The sequence below is a fragment of the Adiantum capillus-veneris genome, chromosome 21, assembly GCF_014529385.1.
Source record: "Adiantum capillus-veneris isolate H3 chromosome 21, ASM1452938v2, whole genome shotgun sequence".
NCBI classification, from domain to species: Eukaryota; Viridiplantae; Streptophyta; class Polypodiopsida; order Polypodiales; family Pteridaceae; genus Adiantum; species Adiantum capillus-veneris.
The window spans coordinates 143469283-143492212 of NC_140951.1; the positions used below are offsets into that span (position 1 = coordinate 143469283).

At 43.5% G+C, this 22930-nt stretch overlaps 1 protein-coding gene across 1 annotated transcript in view; it reads right to left on the bottom strand.

Moving 5' to 3' along the window:
- LOC147431866 (uncharacterized) overlaps nt 1-22930 on the bottom strand; it is a 427705-nt gene that overhangs the window by 355972 nt on the left and 48803 nt on the right. Inside the window, exons 2-4 of the mRNA XM_086494337.1 lie at nt 18196-18257; nt 17676-17759; nt 17528-17582 (exon numbers count right to left, since the gene is read on the bottom strand). Coding sequence (XP_086350463.1) covers nt 17528-17582; nt 17676-17759; nt 18196-18257 — 201 coding nt within the window. The remainder of the gene's footprint in view (nt 1-17527; nt 17583-17675; nt 17760-18195; nt 18258-22930) is intronic.

Below are 22930 nucleotides of genomic sequence, written 5' to 3' on the forward strand. Positions count from 1 at the left end.
GCCTCCAATGTTTAAAAGGCAAAGGGGATGGCACCTTAGATAGTAGCTCAATATATGCCTACTTTCCAAGAATCCAGCATAATGCCGTTCTCCAAACTTCTTGGCACATAGGTGTTGAAGGTGATATGAGAAAATCAGCATATTTGATAAAAATTCATTTGTTTTTCCATCCCAACCAGGGCTCTATCATTGGATAAATGAGCTAGCACAACATCCACCTCATACTTATGAATGTCTGCATCTAGCAACTCAACTACGCTAAGAGAAACGTGCCTTAAACCTAGTCATAAAAAGATAACCGGGCATGAAAAAGGAATCAGCATGCATAGCATACATGCCATTCAGTCCAAGTCTCAGAATTACTGAGCAGAATGAAAGATGTAGTCTATCTCACCTAATGGAGCGAAGACGGCAAATCTTGTTTTAAATCCATGGATGTCGATGCATTCCAATCATTCTGTTCGCTAGTGAGTGATATCTATACACATCCAAATCCCATTTTAAAAAGCCCGGTTTGCCTAGTTTGAGACACCCTACCAATTGCCCCCATAGATCCCTACGTTAAGAAACATCATTTGCAATATACACCAACCAATCATATACACTCGTCCAAATAAAGTAGTCTCAATGACAAAACATCGTGTTTAACCAAGACAAGCTGAACTTTTTGGTGTACAAGAGAAAATACCGCGAACATTCCAAGTTGCTAATTTCATCAAGAACAAAAATTAACAAAATCACACACGAGATTGCTGCTGCCTCCCCTTAGTCTTTGCCTCCAATGCTGCGAATACATCCTCATCCAAAAAATCAACCAATAATGAATCAACATTTCTCTCAATACCATCAAATTGGAAGTAGATGGCTATTCAAAATGCGTAAGGTTCTGCCAAGGAGTGATCAGTCGCCTTTGTTTTGCAGGGGAATCACGAAATTTAGCTACCCTAGTGTGCAAACATATCCAATTGAGCTGCCAGAAAATCCTTTATCTCTACCCAACGATTCTTCTTGTGGTATACCCTTGCCAAGGACATAGTCACGCGACATTACATTGGGAGCGTCCTCTTTCCCTTAAATATGCTCAACAACTGCCTTCTAGACAGATTCAAAGAGATTTCACACAACGGCTTGTCACATGACCACTTATCAGGGTAGAGGATCTTGGTACCGTGACCCACCATTCGAGTATGACAGAGATGCACCACACCTCCACTCTCACATGGGAGGAGGAACATAGTCTTGAGACAGGACCCTTTGGTAGCTATATATACAAGGGACGTGGATATCACCCAGGCAGCCCCTACCTTGGAAAATTCTATGCTAGAGAGAGCACTTCATGAGCATTGTGGAGGATAAATTCATAGAGGAGACCAACATACATGGAGGCTTCTTACCACATGTTTCTAGGGTGGCGATTGGCCAACTCAAGGTCTCGTCACATCAATAGAGAGTAGCAAACAACTCGGATCCCTAAAGACGAGAGGACTATGAAGAGAAGGTTAATGGTGAGCAACAAGGCGAGGTGGAGGATGAAGAGCACTCTGTGTGTGGCTACATGTAACAGGCTTGGACGCTCCAAGCGAGAAAATCAATTGCAACGCACGAACAAGAACTTCATAATCACTGAACTTTAATATTTATATATATAGAGAGAGAGAGGGAGAGAGAGTCGACACAGCCCGACGTAGTTCCATCCCTAGAAGTATTGGTCCCAAAGACTGGAGCCCCTTTCGGTATTTCTATTTATATTAATCATTGCCTAGTACAACTCCCGAGGGACCTCTTCTCTCAGACTCTACGTCCAGATTCTCTGCAGAGTGAGGCCCCAGGGGCTCTTACAAATTTACAAGGGATTCCAAAAGCAGAGCCCCAAAAGCAGTTACACAAAAGCTTCAAACTCAAAAGCACAAGGTCTCCCAAAAGCTAGCCACCAGCGTAAAATACGAAAAACCGTACGGACTACCACGTGAGCAACTCAGCATGTCACAAATTGGTGCCGTGGCAGAGCCACCCAGACACAAACACACACACACACACACACACTGTCACCAGGAGGTGTATTTTTCCTGTTGGCTTCCGTAAATAAGTACTATATATTTTTATTTATTTTTATTTTTACTTGTTTTCCCCGGAACCCTTGAAAAGGTGCAAGTGGACATTGCATAGCCAGTGTGAAACGGCTGCGGCCGAATAGGTTTCTCACAGCGGGAGTCTGGGTCGGTCAGTCTGGGATTGGTCGGGCCAGTGAGCACTGAATTCTGATGAGTATGGAAGCCTGTGTGCGCCAAATGAAGTCTGGGCTACTCAGAAAGTCACTTATAACTTTATAAGTCAGTGGGAACTAGAGAATTAACTCAAAAGGGGCAAACTGGACACATAGCGGCTCCAGGCAGTTTTGCCACTTCCAGCATGAAGAGGGGGCGCCCAATTTGAGAGAGGAGGCTGATTTTTGAACATAAGTGACCTCCAGTGTGTGTGTGTGAGTAGTGGGTGTAGGTCTACAGCTTTAATGGAAAGCTTGCCTTCTCCTATGTCTCATGTAGCGCGATGACTTGCTCTCGTGCATCTCTCTCTCCCCTTTGGCACATATGGTAATGCCCCACTAGTTGGGCTACTCAAATGAACATGTACCATTCTGGGGGTTTATGCGCGTTTGCCGAGGCAAGAGCCTTCTGAACAAGAACCGGATAAGCTAATTACCAATCCCCCATAGGTACGCACAGTTCCATCGTGAAAGATTGCGAGTTCAGAGAGTTTTCTCGCGTGAAAACTCGTCCAATTCACAGCGGAACTGTCCCATTGCGTGCAGAAGCCCTTGGGACACGCATAGGCGTAATCGCTCCGATAAAAACGATCCGAAATAGCGAATTACAGCCTGCTGTGTTTTTTTGCAGGTTTAGGGTTTCGCACCTAAACTGCAAGGGAACCCCGGGGGAGCCTCGTGAGAGCCTTGGGATGCGTGTACAGGCTTTTGGGCACCCGGCAGTGAAAAACAGGGAATTACAGCCCGCTAAATTTCTGTGACAGCTCACCAGAAAGCTTCCAGATAGCGAGGGAATCCGTCCTAGACAGGTGCTTTTGACCTACAGAGGTTTTTGCACCGTTATGCTGCCAAAATCAGGTCAAAAACCTGCGTTTTCAGCCCTCGCCAGGTTTGGACAGCTTTGTGAAAGCTTGTGCTAAGTGGTCGGATCGTCTACCTTAATTTGAATAAAGAAATACCGAAAGGGGCGCTAGTCTTTGGGGCCTACAAGGTGTCGGCCTCGTGTGCGCAGTGACATTCTAGTCGCTGGACGCAACTGTGTTCTCTTCCCTTCTCAGTGCTCTGTGTAAAGTTAACAGGTAATTGAAATAGTACCGCCCTCTACGTTGTACAAGCCGGTTATATGGTTCCATCGACGGCATAATCACTTTTTCTTCAAAAAGTGCAGCGTGGATTGTTGTGGGTGAAAGCAACACAGAGCTTGTCATTATGGCAAATAAGAGAGACCAAGTACCTGAAGAGGGATCTTCCTCACATGGCACGGAGAAAGTTCCTTCAACTCTTCAAGAAGAGGACAGGTTGTTTAGAACTCAGCTGCGTTGCTGCATGGACATGTTTCAGTAGTTGGCTAACAACCCAAGGATGCAGGAGTTCTTACAGGCTCCGACACAGGGTTTTCAGCCTCCTACACAGGGCATGACTGAGCTTTTGCAGGAAAAGGAGATTTCCAATGCGCAGAGGACTCATGATCCTCGAGGGAAAGCCCATGTGGTTGAGCAACTAGCGGTGTCCAATGATCCAAAGCAACTTGCTTTAGCTGGATAAGAACCGTTTGTGAATGGTCAAGGGAGTAATGAACACACTATGCGTCAGACCCTTCCATTACCTAATACTGATCCTGGTTATTTTGGAGGTGGTTCAGTGTTTCAAGCTATGGCTGGACCTTCCACAGGTTATATGCCAGGGAATGTGTTCAGGACAATGCAAACAGGTATGGGTAACCCTATGTACGCGAACATGGGTGTCCAACTAGGTTTTCACGGTGCCTATGGCCAGTTTCGAGTGCCTGGAACACAATTTGGTATGGCTGTTTTTTTGCAGCCATACGTACAAAATGCAGATATGACAGGTAAAACAGTTGATGCGAGTGCTGGAATGAACAATCATGGAGCACCACTATTACAGGCACCTGTTTATGATAATGTGGCTCCTTTGAGTCAGCTGAAGGATTACAAGGAAGGTGGGCAGGGAGTGAAGTTTGAAACTTTCAGAGGAACTGAGGACCAATTGAAGGCTTTGACCTTCATACAGCAGTTCGATGCAGCTTATGCTAGAGGAAACTTCACGGAATCTTCAAAGATACGCAAGGCTGCCACTTTCTTGAAAGGGAATGCGCTTCAATGGTGGACCGCATTGTTGAACCAGGGTCAAGCCCCAACAACGTGGGTCCAATTCAAACAGCTTTTTGCGCCTGCATAGCTGACAAACACTTTTGAAGTGGATGTGATGACAGAATGGTACGAGTTGAATGCTAAACAGTGTGCGAACTTGGAAGAGTACAATAAGTAGTTTCGGGCCGCACGGTTGCCAGTCACCTCTTACAGGTTTATGCCATTATCAAAATAGATTGAGAAGTACTGTTGCGGATTGCCCAAGAAAATCAAGGACTACTGTACAAAGACTACTGTCATGAATATGTATCAGTTGATAGAGAATGCAAGAGTGGCCAGCAATCTGTCGAAGGGAGATTCCGATGGATTTAATAACCACAAGAAAGGGTCCCAAGGCAAACAATTTTCAGCCAAGAGCAATGTTCCAGCAAAGCCTTCTGAGCCTCCCACAAAGAAGCCCTCCACTGAAGAAGGTGATACGTCCAAGAAGCAGTCTTAGTCTTCTTCGGGACGAGGACAAGGACAAAAGAGGCATTTTTCTGGCAAAACTCTTGAAGAACGGAAAGCTCTAAGGGAGGCCAAGAAATGCTACATTTGTGAACACGAAGGACATTTTGCAAATGAATGCCCACAGAAGAAGTCACAAGATAAGGATGACAAGTCAGACCATAAAGGGAAGAAGCCAAAGCCAAGTGCAGGACTTGTTCCAGATTTGGTTGGAGACCAGCCAAACACACATGCCACGGAGCTGTGCAGAGCTTGGGGCAAAGTTAGAGACCACACAGTGCTGGTTTTCTTTGATCCAGGAGCCCGTGCAAATTTCATATCACCAGAATTGGCATCAAAGTTGGGCATTCGTGCAGAGGAGATGGATATGACAAGGGAAGCAGGTTTGGCATGCCCAGGTCATTCAGAGCTCGTTACTCCCATTTTGGGGAAGCTTCGTCTACACATTCAGAGCTATGTGGATGCGGAAGAATTTCATATTATGCCACTTGAGGGCTGTGATGTGTTACTGGGTATCCCATGGTGTTACATGTTGCATGCTATGGTGGATACTTACAACAAAAAGATTACCCTTGTACATAGAGGAAAGACTCATGTCCTTGATGTAAAGCTTAAAGGCGAGTCTGTTCCAGTTGTTTCTGCTTCTGCTATTTCATCTGTAATAAAGAATCATCTTTCTGCGTACTTGATCTTTGCAAAAGAAGTACCTCAAGTTGTATCTAATTTGTCTACCTTAGATAAAGACAGATCAACTTTTTTGAGTGGTTTCAGTGATTGTTTTTCGGACTCTTTGCCAGGGGAGTTACCTCCTGAGAGACCTGAGGATCATACCATAGATCTTGTGCCACGTTCTAGTCCACCGAATAGACCACCATACAAGGTTCATGCAGCCTAGCAGAAAGAGATTATGAGTCAGGTCAAGGAGCTTTTAGAGAAGCGGCTGATTCAGCCCAGTTCATCCCCTTTTTGTTCGCCTGTACTCTTAGTGCAGAAGAAGGATGGTTCATGGCGCATGTGCATTGACTATCGCGCCTTGAATAAGAATACCACCAAGAACAGGTTCCCCATACCGAGCATAGATGACATTCTTGATCGGCTTGAGGGAGCGTCATTGTTTACAAGAATAGACCTAAAGAGTGGCTACCATCAGATACGCATTAGGCCAGAAGATGTCCATAAGACTGCGTTCAGGACAACATTTGGTCTCTATGAGTTTCTTGTCATGCCATTTGGTCTCACAAATGCTCCTGCCACGTTTAATAGAATGATGGACAGAAATTTTAGACCACATAGAAACTTCGTGGGTACCTTCTTTGATAACATGATTGTCTATTCGAAGTCTGAAGAGGAGCATAGGGATTACTTGATTGCAGTTTTCAATGAGTTACGTAAGAACAAGCTACTCATTAATGCGAAGAAGAGTGAATTCTTTTTGCAAGAGATTCACTTCCTTGGGCACATTGTTTCAAAGGATGGGGTACGCATGGATCCCGCTAGAGTGGAAGCAATTAGGTCATGGCCAGACTTGAAGTCCGTACATGACATTCAAAGCTTTCTACGCTTATGTTCCTACTACAGGAGGTTCATCCGAAATTTTGTTGAGATTGCTTCTCTACTCCATGCACTATAAGGAAAAGGAGTTACTTTCAAGTGGACAGCCAAGGAAATTTTAGCGTTCAAACACTTGAAAGAGAAGCTGACTTCAGATTCGGTAATCATTTTGCCAGATCTTTCGAAACCTTTTGTGGTTCATTGTGATGCGTGTGGCCATAGTCTTGGTGCAGTTCTAAAGCAGAATGGCGGAGTAGTCGCAAATGAGAGCAGAATTCTTTTGAAGACTGAAAGGAACTTGCAAGTCTATGAGAAAGAATTGCTGGCAATAATTCATGCTCTCACTAGTTGGAAACACTATCTGCTAGGGGCTGATTTTGTTGTCCAAACGGATCATCAAACCTTGCCATATTTTCTCACACAGACGAAGTTGTCTGAGAAGCACATGCGATGGGCAAACATCTTGTCAGTGTCCCATTTTCAAATTGTGCATGTGCAAGGGAAAAAGAATATGGTGGCTGATGCGTTGTCACGAAAGCCCCAAATTTCAACAGTGTCAATTCCGTACCATTGTGAACTAGATGCAATGAAGACACAATATGCTAAAGATTCAGATTTTGCAAGGATCTATGACCAGCTTGTTGATGGGCAACATCATGAGCACTATATGCTTAAGAATGACTTTCTCATGATGCATGGAAAGTTATGCGTTACTAAACAGTTACGGCCAAAGATTTTGATGGAAAGTCACGCTCCACCTTATGCTGGGCATCGTGGAATTGATGCGACAGTGAAAGGGGTTGAGGCATTCTTCTATTGGCCAACTTTACGTCAAGATGTTGACACATTTGTAAGATCATGCTTAGTATGCCAAAAAGTCAAATTTGAGAGACAAAAGCAACGGGGATTGTTTCAGCCATTGCCGATCCCTGATAGGCCATGGGAAAGCATAGCAATGGACTTTATCTTTGATCTTCCATGGACGCAAACAGGCAATGATGGGATTTGGACTATCATTTGTAGGTTCAGTAAGCAGGCCCATTTCATTCTTGTAAGGAGGAAGATAAAGCCAGAACACATGGTCAAGATATTCATGAGCAATATCTTTAAATATCATGGGATGCCTCAGTCAATTGTCAGTGACAGGGATCCACGTATGACGAGTCTTTTTTGGAAGGCATTGTTTGAGAACATGGGCACTACGCTAAAGTTCTCTTCTTCGTTTCATCTGCAAACTGATGGACAGTCAGAAGAGGCAAATTCTATTGTTCTGGACCTGCTCAAATGTTATGTGTCAGAGCACAAGGAAACTTGGGAACACCATCTTCCATTGGTTGAATATGCTTACAATAACACTGTGCATACGTCAACAGGTAAGGCACCATTTGAGATAGTCGAATGAGGGAAGAAAGTCCCACCCATTTTGCAGACTAAGGACAACATTTTTGAGGCAGACAAGTATGTGCATGATATGGATGAAACATACAGGAAGACAAAGATTGCTCTTGAGAAGACTCAGCCTAAGCAAAAGAAAGGTGCTGATCGTCACCATCGTGAACTTGTATTTTCACTTGGTGATTGGGTGCTTTTGCGCTTTGAAAAGGCCAGGTTAAGGAAAAGGAAAGGCAAGGAACGCTTGTTTCCTAAGCTCAGTATGTGATATTATGGTCCTTTTCAGATTTCAGAAAAGATCAGCGATGTAGCTTACAGGTTAAAGCTACCAGAAGGCTCGAAAATACATAATGCTTTTCATGTCAGCCTTCTAAGACCCTTTGTTGGTGATGTGCCAGAGAATATGCTTGATGAGGAACAACCCGAAGTGGAATAATTGGATGAAATCCTTGTTCCTGAACAAATATTGGCACATAAAGAAAGAAAGGTTAGAGGAAAGGTTGCAAGACGCTATTTGGTGAACTTCAAAAACTATCCATCGTTGGATGCCAAATGGATGGAAGAGTCTCAATTGGTTGATTCACCTCAGCTATTGCAATTGTATCTTAAAGCCTTTCAGATGGAACCCACAGTGACTTGATGTAGCCTTTTTGGAGCAAGGCAAGAGCATGGTTCATGATGGTCAAGAGAGTAGTTAAGCAATTGTATCTACTCTTTCCATACAGAATTTACCTAGAGAAGTTTGTGCTTGAGAGTACACTAGAAGACTTCTATGCATGATATATGTGTCGTAGCCAGGTTGCTGGGATTGTTTAATCGTCCAACGCTACATTTCCGGAAGCATGTATATCTTGGATTCCCATCATAGAATATGTGTGATATCAACAGATACCGCATGTATTATGGGCATGCAAGCGAGATCGCTTGTAGTATTTCAAGGGTGGGGTGTGTCACCAGGAGGTGTATTTTTCCTGTTGCCTTCCGTAAATAAGTACTAGATATTTTTATTTATTTATATTTTTACTTGTTTTCCCCGGAACCCTTGAAAAGGTGCAAGTGGACATTGCATGGCCAGTGTGAAACGGCTGCGGCTAAATAGGTTTCTCACAGCGGGAGTCTGGGTCGGTCAGTCTGGGACTCGTCGGGCAGTTAGCACTGAATTCTGATGAGTATGGAAGCCTGTGTGCGCCAAATGAAGTCTGGGCCACTCAGAAAGTCACTTATAACTTTATAAGTCAGTGGGAACTAGAGAATTAACTCAAAAGGGGCAAACCGGACACATGGCGGCTCCAAGTAGTTTTGCCACTTCTAGTATGAAGAGGGGGTGCCCAATTTGAGAGAGGAGGCTGATTTTGAACATAAGTGACCTACAGTGTATGTGTGTGTGAGTAGTGGGTGCAGGTCTACAGCTTTAATGGAAAGCTTGCCTTCTCCTTCGTCTCATGTAGCGCAATGACTTGCTCTCGTGCATCTCTCTCTCCCCTATGGCACATATCGTAATGCCCCACTAGTTGGGCTACTCAGATGAACATGCACAATTCTAGGGGTTTATGCATGTTTGCCAAGGCAAGAGCCTTCTGAACAGGAACCGGATTAGCTAATTGCTAATCCCCCACACGTACGCACAGTTCCATCGCGAAAGATTGCGAGTTCGGAGAGTTTTCTCGCGTGAAAACTCGTCCAATTCACAGGGGAAGTGTCCCATTGCATGCGGGAGTCCTTGGAACACGCGTAGGCATGTTCGCTCTGCTAAAAACAATCCAAAATAGCGAATTACAGCCTGCTGTGTTTTCTTGCAGGTTTAGGGTTTCGCACCTAAACTGCAAGGGAACCCCGGGGGAGCCTCGTGAGAGCCTTGGGATGCGTGTACAGGCTTTTGGGCACCCGGTAGTGAAAAACAGGGAATTATAGCGCGCTGAATTTTTGTGACAGCTCACCAGAAAGCTTTCAGATAGGAGGGAATTCGTCCTAGACTGGTGCTTTTGACCTACAGGGGTTTTTGCGCCGTTATGCTACCAAAATCAGGTCGAAAACCTGCGTTTTCAGCCCTCGCCAGGTTTGGACAGCTTTGTGAAAGCTTGTGCTAAGTGGTCGGATCGTCTACCTTAATTTGAATAAAGAAATACCGAAAGGGGCGCCAGTCTTTGGGGCCTACAGGGTGTCTATCTCGTTTGTGCAGTGACACTCTAGTCGCTGGACGCAACTGTGTTTTCTTCCCTTCTCAGTGCTCTGTGTAAAGTTAACAGGTAATTGAAGTAGTACCGCCCTCTACGTTGTGCAGGCCGGTTATACACACACAACTGCTGACGTGGCAAAGCCACCCGAAAAATGCGATGATTGCTGACGTGGCAGTGTACGGACAGAGCATACGAAACACCCGCAAATTGCGCCGACAGGCTGACGTAGCAGCAACGTACGGAATTCCACGATTTTTGCTGGCTGTACGGAATTCCGACTTTTACGGACACCTATACGAAATCCCGTTTTTAGCGATTGGGACATTTGCTTTTGATTTTGAGTTGAAACTTTTGGGGCTCTGCTTATGGGAATCCCTTGTAAGAATCAATAAGCCCAAGGGCCTCACTCTGCAGGGCATCTGGACGCAGAGACTGAGAGTGAGCACCCCCGCGGGCTCAGTTGTACTTTGCACACAGATTAATATAAAAATAAATACCGAAAGGGGCGCCAGTCTTTTGGGCCAATACCTCCTGGCACGGAACTACACCGGGCCGTGGCGTCTCTTGTGAATAGTTTTGAAGTAAATCTCTGCTGTGTCGCGGTAGAATCTTGACTTGGGGTGTCCAAGTTTCTTACAGTGGTATCAGAGGAGCAAGGCCGATTACTCTTCTACCAGGTAATTTGATCCCTTATTTCGTGACACTTATGGATTCCGAAAGAATCAGTCGACTTCTTCTACATCTGCTGATGCGGGGGATCACGCAGAAGATTTAAATGATTTAACAGAGGAAGAGTACGGGCCACCTCGGCCTACTCAAAACAAACTTCAAGAGATGGAACGTCGACAGTGGGTTGACGAGTGCACAAAGCAAATGATTAAATTTGTCAAAGACCCTCAGTTTGCAAAATTTTTGTCTCACCAATCCATGGCAGAAGTGCACACTCAGTGGCAGAAAAGCCACCGAAACACCAATCAAACCAGCACTCAAGAAACCTCCTTCTTCGAGGATGCTTACAGAAAAAGAACTTCAGGAGCTGGTTCAAACTCAGATCAATTAGCTTTTGGACACCCAAAATCAATCCAAAAGGCAAGTGAAAAAGCGCAAGAATGGGACTAACTACCCTGGTTATTTGGGCCGTCAATCTTCTTTTGCATTTGCAAGAAAGCAAAAGAAGCGTGTATGCTTTGAAGGACTACCCAGTTCTTCTTCTTCTTCTTTTTCTTCTGACAGTTCTTCTAGCTCTTCTGACTCAAGCGAGGAGAACAGAAAGGGCAAAAAGCAAAGCTTCGGAAAGGGCAAGAAAAAGGCAAAGAAACTCAGATTCCGCCCAGTTTCTGACAGCTCTACGGAGGAGTCCTCCTTTGACAATTCAGACTCCAATGACCATATGTTTTATGCAAAGAAGAAGCACTTTTACAGAGCCAACCTATATGACTTCCTCGAAGACAAGAGCAAGAAAGCAGAGAGTCTAAAGAAGGTGAATAGCCGATAAAATTTGAATCCTTTTTTGGATTCCGAGATGCTCTGAGGGCTTTGGCCTTCATCCAGCAGTTTGACATAGCCTTCTTTGGAGGGCACTACTCAAAGCACTCCGAGATTAGGAGGGCTGCATCTTTTCTCAAAGGAAATGCTCGAATATGGTGGTCCACTCTTCTTCTGAGGAAAGAAGCTCCAGTCAAGTGGTTGAAATTTAAAAGTCTCTTTATTTCTTCTTGGCTGACCCGGGAGTACGAACGGGATATACAAACCGCTAGGAACCATCTTCGAATGACCAAGGGAGATTTTCGACGCTTATTGCAAGAGGTTTTGGGACTCTTTTCTACCAATCTCTTCATTAAACATTTAAGAAGGTCTCTTTTAAGGAACAGATTGAGCGGTTTTGTTGCAGGCTCCCTACAGAGATCCGAGACTATTGCCTTGAACAAAAGTCAAATTCTGTACAAGAATTAATGAGTCATGCGAAACAAGGTTTCTCGATACATTCGGGAAATTTGACTTACCCCACTGATGAGATCTTGACTCAAAGAACCCGGCAGACCTCCAACAATGAAAGTAGGAAAAAAAAAGTTCCCAAGAAAAGAAGGATAAGGATACACGACCCCGGCTGACTCTTTGAGAGAGGGCCAATTATATCAAAGAGGGGAAGTGTTTTGGTTGCGAGGAACAAGGGAACATCTTCGCAAAGTGTCCCAAAAAGGCACAGCAAGGTGATCACAAATTAGCTATCAATGCCAAAAAGAGTAATTTTTCTTGCCGGAGATACACTTTTTGGGACACACCGTCTCAGCAGTAGCAGGAGTACAGATGGACCCGGCCAAGACTGACACTACACGTGATTAGCCAGATTTGAAGAATGTTTATGAAGTTAGAAGCTTCTTGGGCTTGTGTTCTTACTACCGGCGGTTCATTCGAAAGTTTGCAGAGGTAGCTTCCCCTTTGCACATATTGACACAGAAAGGAGTCCCTTTCTCGTGGGGACCGACAGAGGTGACTACCTTTTAGACACTTACAAAAAAACTGACTACTGGACCAGTGTTAATTTTGTCGGATTTGCAAAAGTCATTTGAAGTATATTGTGATGCTTGTGGTCGTAGTCTGGGAGCAGTCTTAATGCAAGAAGGCCATGTGATTGCCTATGTAAGTCGATTGTTTTCAAGGCCAAAATTGACAGCACAGATTTACGAGAAAGAGCTTTTGGCAGTGATCCATGCTCTTACTCAGTGGCGACATCACCTACTCGAAGCCGATTTCACCGTCTTCACTGATCATCAGAGTTTACGATACTACTTGTCACAGAAGCAGCTTTCGGAAAAGCAGACGCGGGGGGCTAACATCTTGTTACAGTTTCACTTCCAGATTGTCCATGTTCAGGGACAAAAAAATTTGGTGGCAAATCAGAAGCCCCTAGTCTTGGCTATTTCCGCGATTCATCAAAGAAGCTTTGAGAACATGGTTGATCAGTACGCCACAGATCTGGATTTTTTCGATGTATTCACTCGAATACAGAATGGGGAGGTAGTAGCGGGATATTCCATACGGGATGGCTACTTGATGAAGAAAACGATGTTGTGCGTCATACGGCCATTGAGGGAAAAGGTTCTGATTGAATGCCATTGTCCACCTTTTACGGGTCAACGAGGCATCGACACCACCTTGAAAGGTGTGGAGCTTTACTTTTTTTGGCCAAGACTCAAGAAAGATGTGGATGACTTTGTTCGCAGTTGTTTAGTATGAGAGAAGGTCAAGTTTGACAGGCATAAGGCACAGGGACTGTTACAACCTTTACCCATTCCCACCCGCCCCAAAATATTGCTATGGATTTCATTTTTGATCTCCCGAAGACAGAGTGGGCATGATGGCATTTGGATTGTCATCAATAGATTTAACAAGCAAGCTCACTTCATTCCAGTGAAGAAAACAGTCAAGCCGGATCATTTAGCGAAACTGTTCATTGCACAGATTTTCAGACTACATGGCATGCCTAAGACAATAGTCTCCGACAGAGATCCCCAATTCACGAGTTTGTTTTGGAGGGCTATTTGGGAGAACATTGGCACACGGTTGCAGTTCTCATCATCATTCCACCTACAGACAGATGGGCCATCTGAGATTGCAAATTCAGTTGTACTTGATTTATTGAAGTCTTACATTTCTGACCAAAAGACTCAATGGGAAAAAAAATTGCCCTTGGTGGAATTTACCTACAATAACACGATCCACTCTTCAATGAGGAAGGCGCCATTTGAGATCATTGAAGGTGCTCCAAAGGTTCCACCTTTCCTTAGCACTAAAGATAAGATTTTTGAAGCCGACCAGTACACGAGGGACTTGGACACTCAAGGTCCTGGAGGCTTTAGCGAAATCTCAAGAACGACATAAGAAGGGAGCAGATCGACATCGACGAGATTTGAAATTAAAAGAAGACGATTGGGTGCTCTTACATTTTGAGAAGGCACTCCTAAGAAAATGAAAAAGGAAAGAAGCGGCTTTTCCCAAAGCTCAGCATGAAGTATTATGGCCTTTCCAGATAAAAGAAAAGATAAAAGAAGTCCCCTTTAGACTCAAGTTGCCCGATCATTGGAAGATTCACAATGCTTTTTATGTGAGTCTATTGAAGCCTTTTAAAGGCGATGTGCCAATTGATGGGGAGCCTGATGAGCAACCCGAAGTGGAGGAAAGGGAGGAGATACTCTTTCCAAAACAAATTTTGGCACACAAGGACAGAAAGATAAAAGGTAAAGAGATTAGGCGGTTCTTGGTTAAATTCAAGAACTATCGTGCATTGGATGCGAAGTGAATGGAGGAGGAGGACCTAGCAGATACTACTCAGATTTTGGAACTTTACCTTGAAGCATTCGGTTTAACATAGTCTACTCCGATAGAACCCCGAATTCAGCGAGGGTGAATCTACTGTAGTGGGTTTGCACAAGAGGGGAGTCACTCCGCTCCTTTGTCAACGGATTTGGTCGATTTGAATAAAGTCACTGATGTCCCCTTTGGGTTTCAAGGGTACTAATGGGCTAACCAGTATTCTGTTGTATGACTTTATGACAAGAATTTTTTGAAAATGAAAATGATTGATTTGTACTTGACTTGTTTGAGTGCAAGAACTGAAAGACGAAATGACTACAGCATTTCAATCTCATGAATCTCTATAGACATGATTGCAATAAGGATTAGTTAATCGGGCATCCGTGAGGTCCGGAAGGGATCTAGATATGATTACTACAAACGTTGCCGATGGTCATGGTCTGACATTTGGAATAAGTTTGTTTGTAATTTGTCATGTGATGTGACTATCATTTTGTACAAGTGCTAGATGTGTCGTGTCTAGTGCATCAGTACTAACAGTCAGTGTCTACTAAGACAGTTTATGGCCTCTATCTGTTTGAAAGCGTAATCGAGGACGATTACAATTCTTTCAAGAGGGAGGTATGTCACAAACTGGTGAAGCGGCAGAGCCATCCGGACACAAAGACACACACACACGTAACTGCTGACGTGGTAGATCCACCTGGAAAATGCAATGACTACTGACGTGGCAGTGTACACACAAAGCGTACGGAATACCCGCAAGATGTACCAGCAGGCTGACGTGGCAACAGCATACGGAATTCTGCGATTTTTGCTGACTGTACGGAATTCCACTTTTTACGGACACCTTTACGGAATCCCGTTTTTAGGGCCGGCAGCTTTTGGGACAGTTGCTTTTGATTTTGAGTTGAAACTTTTGGGGCTCTGCTCTTGGGCATCCCTTGTAAGAAAAAATAAGCCCAAGGGCCTCACTCTACAAGGCATCTAGATAAAGAGAATGAGAGTGAGCACCCGCGGGCTCAGTTGTACTTTGCACACAGATTAATATAAAAATAAATACCGAAAGGGGCGCCAGTCTTTGGGGCCAATACCTATTGGCACGGAACTACGTCGCGCCGTGTCGTCTCTTGTGAGCTATTTTAAAGTAAATCTATGTTGTCGCGGTAGAATCTTGACTTGGGGTGTCCAAGTTTGTTACACAACGCGTTTTACGAAAATCCGTACAGTCAGCCACATCAGCAGCACGAATTTCAAAAATCCGTACAGCAGTCCACCAACTTCATTTAAATTCTCTATTGTCCCTATGGGCCCCGTCGGCAAGGTGCCCATAAGTTGGAACAACTTTATAAATAGCCCTTTGTCCGTTAGGCATGCCAAGTCATCAGTTTGTGACATACCCCCCTCTTGAAAGAATTGTAATCGCCCTCAATTATGCCTGCAAAATAGACAAAGGCCATAAACCAGTTCAATAGACACTGACTCTTAAGTACTGACACACTAGACAGCACACATCTAGCACTTACACAAAGATGACACAGTCAGTCCACATTCACATCAAATCAATCACATAGAAATTGATTCCAGATCTAAGACAATGATTCCATGCAACGTATTTAGCAATCGCATCTAGATCCACAAAGGACCTCACTAATGTCGGATTCAACTAATCCTTATTGCGATCATGTCTATAGATTCTCAAGTCCATGATTCCTTGCAACGTATTTAGCAATCGCACTAGATCCACAAAGGACCTCACTGATATCAGATTAACTAATCCTTATTGCGATCATGTCTATAGTCTCACAAGACCGAAATGTTGTAGCCATTCCGTCTTGCAAACCTGCACTCAAATACAATCACATGAGTGAGCACAAAAATCAAATTCATTCTCGAGAATTCCCATGTCGAAGTACTTCTTTGATAAAGTCATCCAGCAAAATACTGTAAGCATAGCAGCATCCCTAAAGTCCAAAAGGAAATTAGTGACTCTATTCCATCCCGGTAATCTGTGACAAAGGAGCGGAGTGACTCCCCTCTCGTACAGTCCCGTCTGCACCAGATTCAACCCTGCTAATCCACGGGATCTCTCGGAATAGTCAAAGCTAGACCAAAGGCTCGAGGTAAAGTTCCAAATCTGAGGAGTATCTGCTAGGTCCTCCTCCTCCATCCACTTCGCATTCAATGCCAGATGGTTCTTAACTAAGAACAGCCGTTCACTTTACCTTTCTCTTTTCTTTCCTGGTGAGCCAGTATCTGTTCCGAAACTAGTATCTCCTCGCTCTCTTCCGCTTCAAGTTGCTGCCCTTTTGTTTAACGATTGTTAAAATGAACTTCTTGTTGAAGGTTTTCTTTGAAATTAATGAAGTGCACTGTTTCCACCTCCTCATGTATCTATCGAAGCTGATCACCCTTCTTGAGGCTCATAGCGCTTCATTACACAGTGAAAGGGCTTTACAAGCATATTCACAAAAAAAGGCAGATTTTCAGCCACGCATTACCAGCTTCTTCTCAAAGGAAAACTGCAACTCTAAAACTTTGACCACCAAGGGTTCACCATTGAGAGGGCAAGAGCCAGCTGTTGTCCCATCTACCAGGTCTGCAGGTTTGACATCAGTTATAGACAGACTTAGATACCACGAAGAAATCTTGGCACCCTGTGACTGCCACTCTGGTGCATATCAAGTACTCCCTCACATATCCACAGGCTGGGACTAGATTTAAGCACGTCTTACTAAACATATACTACATGCTGATGGTAGAATGCTTGAACACTGGCCTTAGGATGACAGACAGTGCAGCAACATACATTTTCCCACATTTTATAGCTTGGTGAGGGCAACCAGAATAACTATGATGACAAAGACAACCAGCTTGTCAAATGGTAGTATCCATATGTCCGGCTGACAGTGGCAGCTGTCCTTCAGATTAGTCCCAAAGGAACTATTTCAATCATTAATAATAGATTTGAATAGACAATTGCTGTCTCCCTATCTCTTTTTCTCAGCTCACAGAGGCAAACACAAGGCCCATTTCGGAAGACAAAAATATTCTTTTCTTTCATAAAACATGACTAGGAATAAATGTAATGACATGTAAGAGATACGAATTTCGTCATTTTATGTGTGAACATGTAGGATTAGTAACAAGAGAAAGGACATCACAGAAAATGAAGAGAAAAGGGCAAAAACTAGCAACTACCTAATACTAACCTGCAATTACTACTGACAGTGGACTCATTTCATCCATAAAGTATGCATGGTATTTCTGGAAACATGAATATACGAAAACAACTTTTTTTGTGATTCATTAGATGTGATGAACCAAAAAATTTAAAGCTGTAAAACGCACAACACTTACCAGGTCCCATGGAGAGATGAGCTGCAAATAAGCTGAAACAAGAAAGAACGCACTAAAAATTGATGTCAAAGTTGCAAAAATAACCTGTAAAGGAAGACTGGATGATGTGAGTCTGGAGCTAAAAGCATGCCACCTCAAATTTATATGTAGAATCCAGGTCAAGGTAGAATGACTTAAACAAAGCAAATATGACTTTATCAATTTTAAGTTCTTCAAATTTTGCAAATCCAAATTTTATCCAGCAAACCAAAGGAAAATTTTTAGTATTCAAACTGAAAAGTTTGCAAATTAAAAAGCTCATGAGTTTGAAGAATTTAGAAAGGGCTGGTGGTGAAGAATCAACCGAACACATGACCAGGCAATAGATGCTACACAAAACTTAAGTAATACATAATAGAAACCATGCAATTACTGTTTAAAACAATGTGATGAGAAGTCGAATTAATGTCGCACATTAATTTTATAATCTGTGAGGTAAATTCCTTTTTAGCGTGCTTAAAAAACCACTTTTGAATTTTACCCGCCATGTAAAACTGTGTCTTGCATGCCTCGCTTCTAATTCCCGCACAATCTTCTCCTGTTCTACAACCACCAAACACAACTGATGATGTGCCAACATATCGATATAAAATACAGAAGTCATATACATTCTATTTGTGCCAACCAATCAATATTAATTGAAGAATTCATTACATAATTTTATGATTTCTTGAGTGCATGACTATCATACCAGCCTAGAAAAGCCAATATACAAACAGAGAGAAGTGCAAGGTACAAACTCATGGAGGTCATTCATAAGACAAAGGGTACATCAGTTCCATAACGCTAAGTTTGTAGCTAGATGATACAGAATCTCCACTAATTTCATCAAGCACATGATCTGTTGCAAAGGAAGCTCCTACTGCTTGAGAGGATGATGTTACCCTTAATAGGATTCCTAGTGATGTCTATTTTACTTTCTTCTCCTAAACTCTGTCAGCTTATTCCCTACTTAGAATTTGGTGATAGCATTGATTCGAGAAGTCTATGTGGTAATAGCAATGATTCGAGAAGTCTATGCCCATAGAACATACTAATAAGATTTAGTTGTAACCGGCTTGGCACTGACAAGGTGATAATCTCACGGCAACACGGACAGAACTGCAAATTTGAACACTTGGAAATTGAAAACACCATAGTAGTGGCAACACCAAGTGGCAAAGTTCCACTCATAGATGCACTGACCCCAAAGCCTGGCACCCTTTCAGTACTTCTCTTTATATAGATGATTCACAAGTACAACGGCCAGAGGGTCACCCTAAGATCGTTCTTCCAAGCTAACCTAGAAAAGTGGCCCACTAGGCCACGTATAAAGACCTCTTGCTTGAAAGCAACGGATACAAAAAGTTGGCACTAGCCCAAAAGCTATTGCTATCAATAACTGGCGTCCAAGCTTTTCACATGCATAAAAACCTGCCAGCTAGTACAGCCGTCCGTGATTTCCGCCACATTTTACGGGTGCCACATCAGCAAGCCGTACAGACAACCACGTCATCACTTGCAATGTCTTTTTCTTTGCCAGGTGATGCCATGTCATCACTCACTATCCCCAAGATCTTAGACATGAACCTTGATCATTATGACTTATTTAGCCATCGCATCTAGACCGCACTGATCTCTCACGGATGTCTTGATGCACTAAATCTCATCACTCCAGATGCAGATCAACAAGACAAAATGCTGCAGTCATTTTGTCGTTCACACATACTAACACAAAACAAAAATTGTAAGAGTACATGAACCAGTTTTCCCTTCACTTTCCTTCCCTTGTTGACTAGGACCTTCTCACGTATAAGAATCTCCTCCGTTTCTTCTACCTCTAGTTGCTCCTCTGGTTGTACAACTAATCTGCCTAGAAAATCTTGTACAACACAATCTCCTTGGAAAATCTTGTCCTTGGTGCACAAAATAGGCGGAACCCTTTTTCCACCCTCAACAATCTCAAATGGTGCTTTGCCGTCGAAGTAGAAACAGTGATATTAGAAGCAACTCCAGCGATGGTGAATACTTCTCCTATTGAGACTTATATTCAAAGATATAGAACTTTAACAAGTCTAAAACCACTGAGTTGGTTATCTCTCATTGTCCATCGGTCTGTGGAAGAAATGAAGAAGCAAATTGGAGCATAGTGCCCACATTCTCACACATTGTATAACTGGTCTGTACAACGTAGAGGGCGGTACTATTTCAATTACCTGTTAACTTTACACAGAGCACTGAGAAGGGAAGAGAACACACTTGCATCCAGCGACTAGAATGTAACTGTGCACACGAGACCGACATCCTGTAGGCCCCAAAGATTGGCGCCCCTTTCGGTATTTCTTTATTCAAATTAAGGTAGATGATCCAACCACTTAGCACAAGCTTTCACAAAGCTATCCAAACCTGGCGAGGGCTGAAAACGCAGATTTTCGACCGGATTTCGGCAGCATAATGGCACAAAAATCCCTGTAGGTCAAAAGCACCTGTCTAGGACGCATTCCCTCGCTATCTGGAAGCTTTCTGGTGAGCTGTCACAGAAATTCAGCGGGCTATAATTCTCTGTTTTTCACTGCCGGGTGCCCAAAAGCCTGTACACGCATCCCAAGGCTCTTACGAGGCTCCCCCGGAGTTCCCTTGCAGTTTAGGTGCAAAACCCTAAACCAGCAGAAAAACACAGCAGGCTGTAATTTGCTGTTTTGGATCGTTTTTAGCGGAGCGAACACGCCTACGCGTGTCCCAAGGGCTCCCGCACGCAATGGGACAGTTCCCCTGTGAATTGGACGAGTTTTCACGCTAGAAAACTCTCCGAACTCGCAATCTTTCGCGATGGAACTGTGCGTACCTGTGGGGGATCAGCAATTAGCTAATCCGGTTCCTGTTCAAAAGGCTCTTGCCTTGGCAAACGCGCATAAACCCCAAGAACTGTACATGTTCATCTAAGTAGCCCAACTAGTGGGGCATTACCATATGTGCCAAAGAGGAGAGAGAGATGCTTGAGAGCAAGTCATCGCGCTACATGAGACAGGGGAGAAGGCAAGTTTTCCATTAAAGTTGTAGACGTAGTACACCCACTACTCACACACACACACACACACTGTAGGTCACTTGTGATCAAAAATCAGCCCCTCTCTCAAATTGGGCGCCTCCTCTTGCTGAGGTGTCCTATAGATTAACCTCCTCCTGCCAAGTGTCTAGTTTGCCCCTTTCAGTTAATTCCCTAGTTCCCACTCACTTATAAAGTTGTGACTTTCCGAGTGGCCCAAATTTCATTTGGCGGACACAGGCTTCCATACTCATCAGAATTCAGTGTGCTAACTGGCCCAACCAGTCCCCGACAGACCGACTCAGACTCCAGATGTGAGAAACCTATTCGGCCGCAGCCGTTTCACACTGGCCATGCAATGTCCACTTGCACCTTTTCAAGGGTCCCGGGGAAACAAGTAAAAATAAAAATAAATTAAAATATCTAGTACTTATTTATTGAAGGCAACAGGAAAAATACACCTCCTTGTGACACACCCCACCCTTGACATACTGCAAGCGACCTCGCTTGCATTCCAATAATACATGCGGTATCTCCTGATATCACATACAATTCTATGATGGGAATCCAAGATATATATGCTTCCGGAAATGTAGCGTTGGACGATTAAACAATCCCACCAACCTGGCTACGACACATATATCAAGCATAGAAGTCTTCTAGTGTACTCTCAAGCACAAACTTCTCTAGCTAAATTTTGTATGGAAAGAGTAGATACAATTGCTTAACTACTCTCTTGAGCATCATGAACCATGTTCTTGCCTTGCTCCAGAAAAGGCTAAATCAAGTCACTGTGGGTTCCATCTGAAAGGCTTCAAGATACAATTGCAATAGCTAAGGTGAATCAAGCAATTCAGACTCTTCCATCCATTTGGCATCCAACGATGGATAGTTCTTGAACTTCACCAAATAGCGTCTTGCAACTTTTCCTCTAACTTTTTTTTCCTTATGTGCCAATATCTGTTCAAGAACAAGGATCTCATCCAATTCTTCCACTTCGGGTTGTTCCTCATCAAGCATATTCTCTGGCACGTTACCAACAAAGGGTCTTAGAAGGCTGACATGAAAATCATTATGTATTTTCGAGCCTTCTGGTAGCTTTAACCTGTAAGGTATATCACTGATCTTTTCTGAAATCTGAAAAGTACCATAATCTCGCATATTGAGCTCAGGAAACAAGCGTTCCTTGCCTTTCCTTTTCCTTAAACTGGCCTTTCAAAGCGCAAAAGCACCCAATCACCAAGTCAAAATACAAGTTCACGACGGTGACGATCAGCAGCTTTCTTTTGCTTAGTCTGAGTCTTCTCAAGAGCAATCTTTGTCTTCCTGTATGTTTCATCCATATCTTGCACATACTTGTCTGCCTCAAATATCTTGTCCTTAGTCTGCAAAATGGGCGGGACTTTCTTTCCTCCTTCCACTATCTCAAATGGTGCCTTACCTGTTGACGTATGCACAGTGTTATTGTAAGCATATTCAACCAATGGAAGATGGTGTTCCCAAGTTTCCTTGTGCTCTGACACATAACATTTGAGCAGGTCCAGGACACTAGAATTTGCCTCTTCTGACAGTCCATCAGTTTGCGGATGAAACGAAGAAGAGAACTTTAGCGTAGTGCCCATGTTCTCAAACAATGCCTTCCAAAAAAGACTCGTCATACGTGGATCCCTGTCACTGACAATTGACTGAGGCATCCCATGATATTTAAAGATATTGCTCATGAATATCTTGACCATGTGTTCTGGCTTTATCTTCCTCCTTACAGGAATGAAATGGGCCTGCTTACTGAACCTACAAATGATAGTCCAAATCCCATCATTGCCTGTTTGCGTCCTTGGAAGATCAAAGATAAAGTCCATTGCTATGCTTTTCCATGGCCTATCTGGGATCGGCAATGGCTGCAACAATCCCGGTTGTTTTTGTCTGTCAAATTTGACGTTTTGGCATGCTAAGCATGATCTTACAAATGTGTCAACATCTTGACGCAAAGCTGGCCAATAGAAGAATGCCTCAACCCCTTTCACTGTCGCGTCAATTCCACGATGCCCAGCATAAGGTGGAGAATGACTTTCCATCAAAATCTTTGGCCATAACTGTTTAGTAACGCATAACTTTCCATGCATCATGAGAAAGTCATATAGTGCTCATGATGTTGCCCATCAACAAGTTGGTCATAGATCCTTGCAAAATC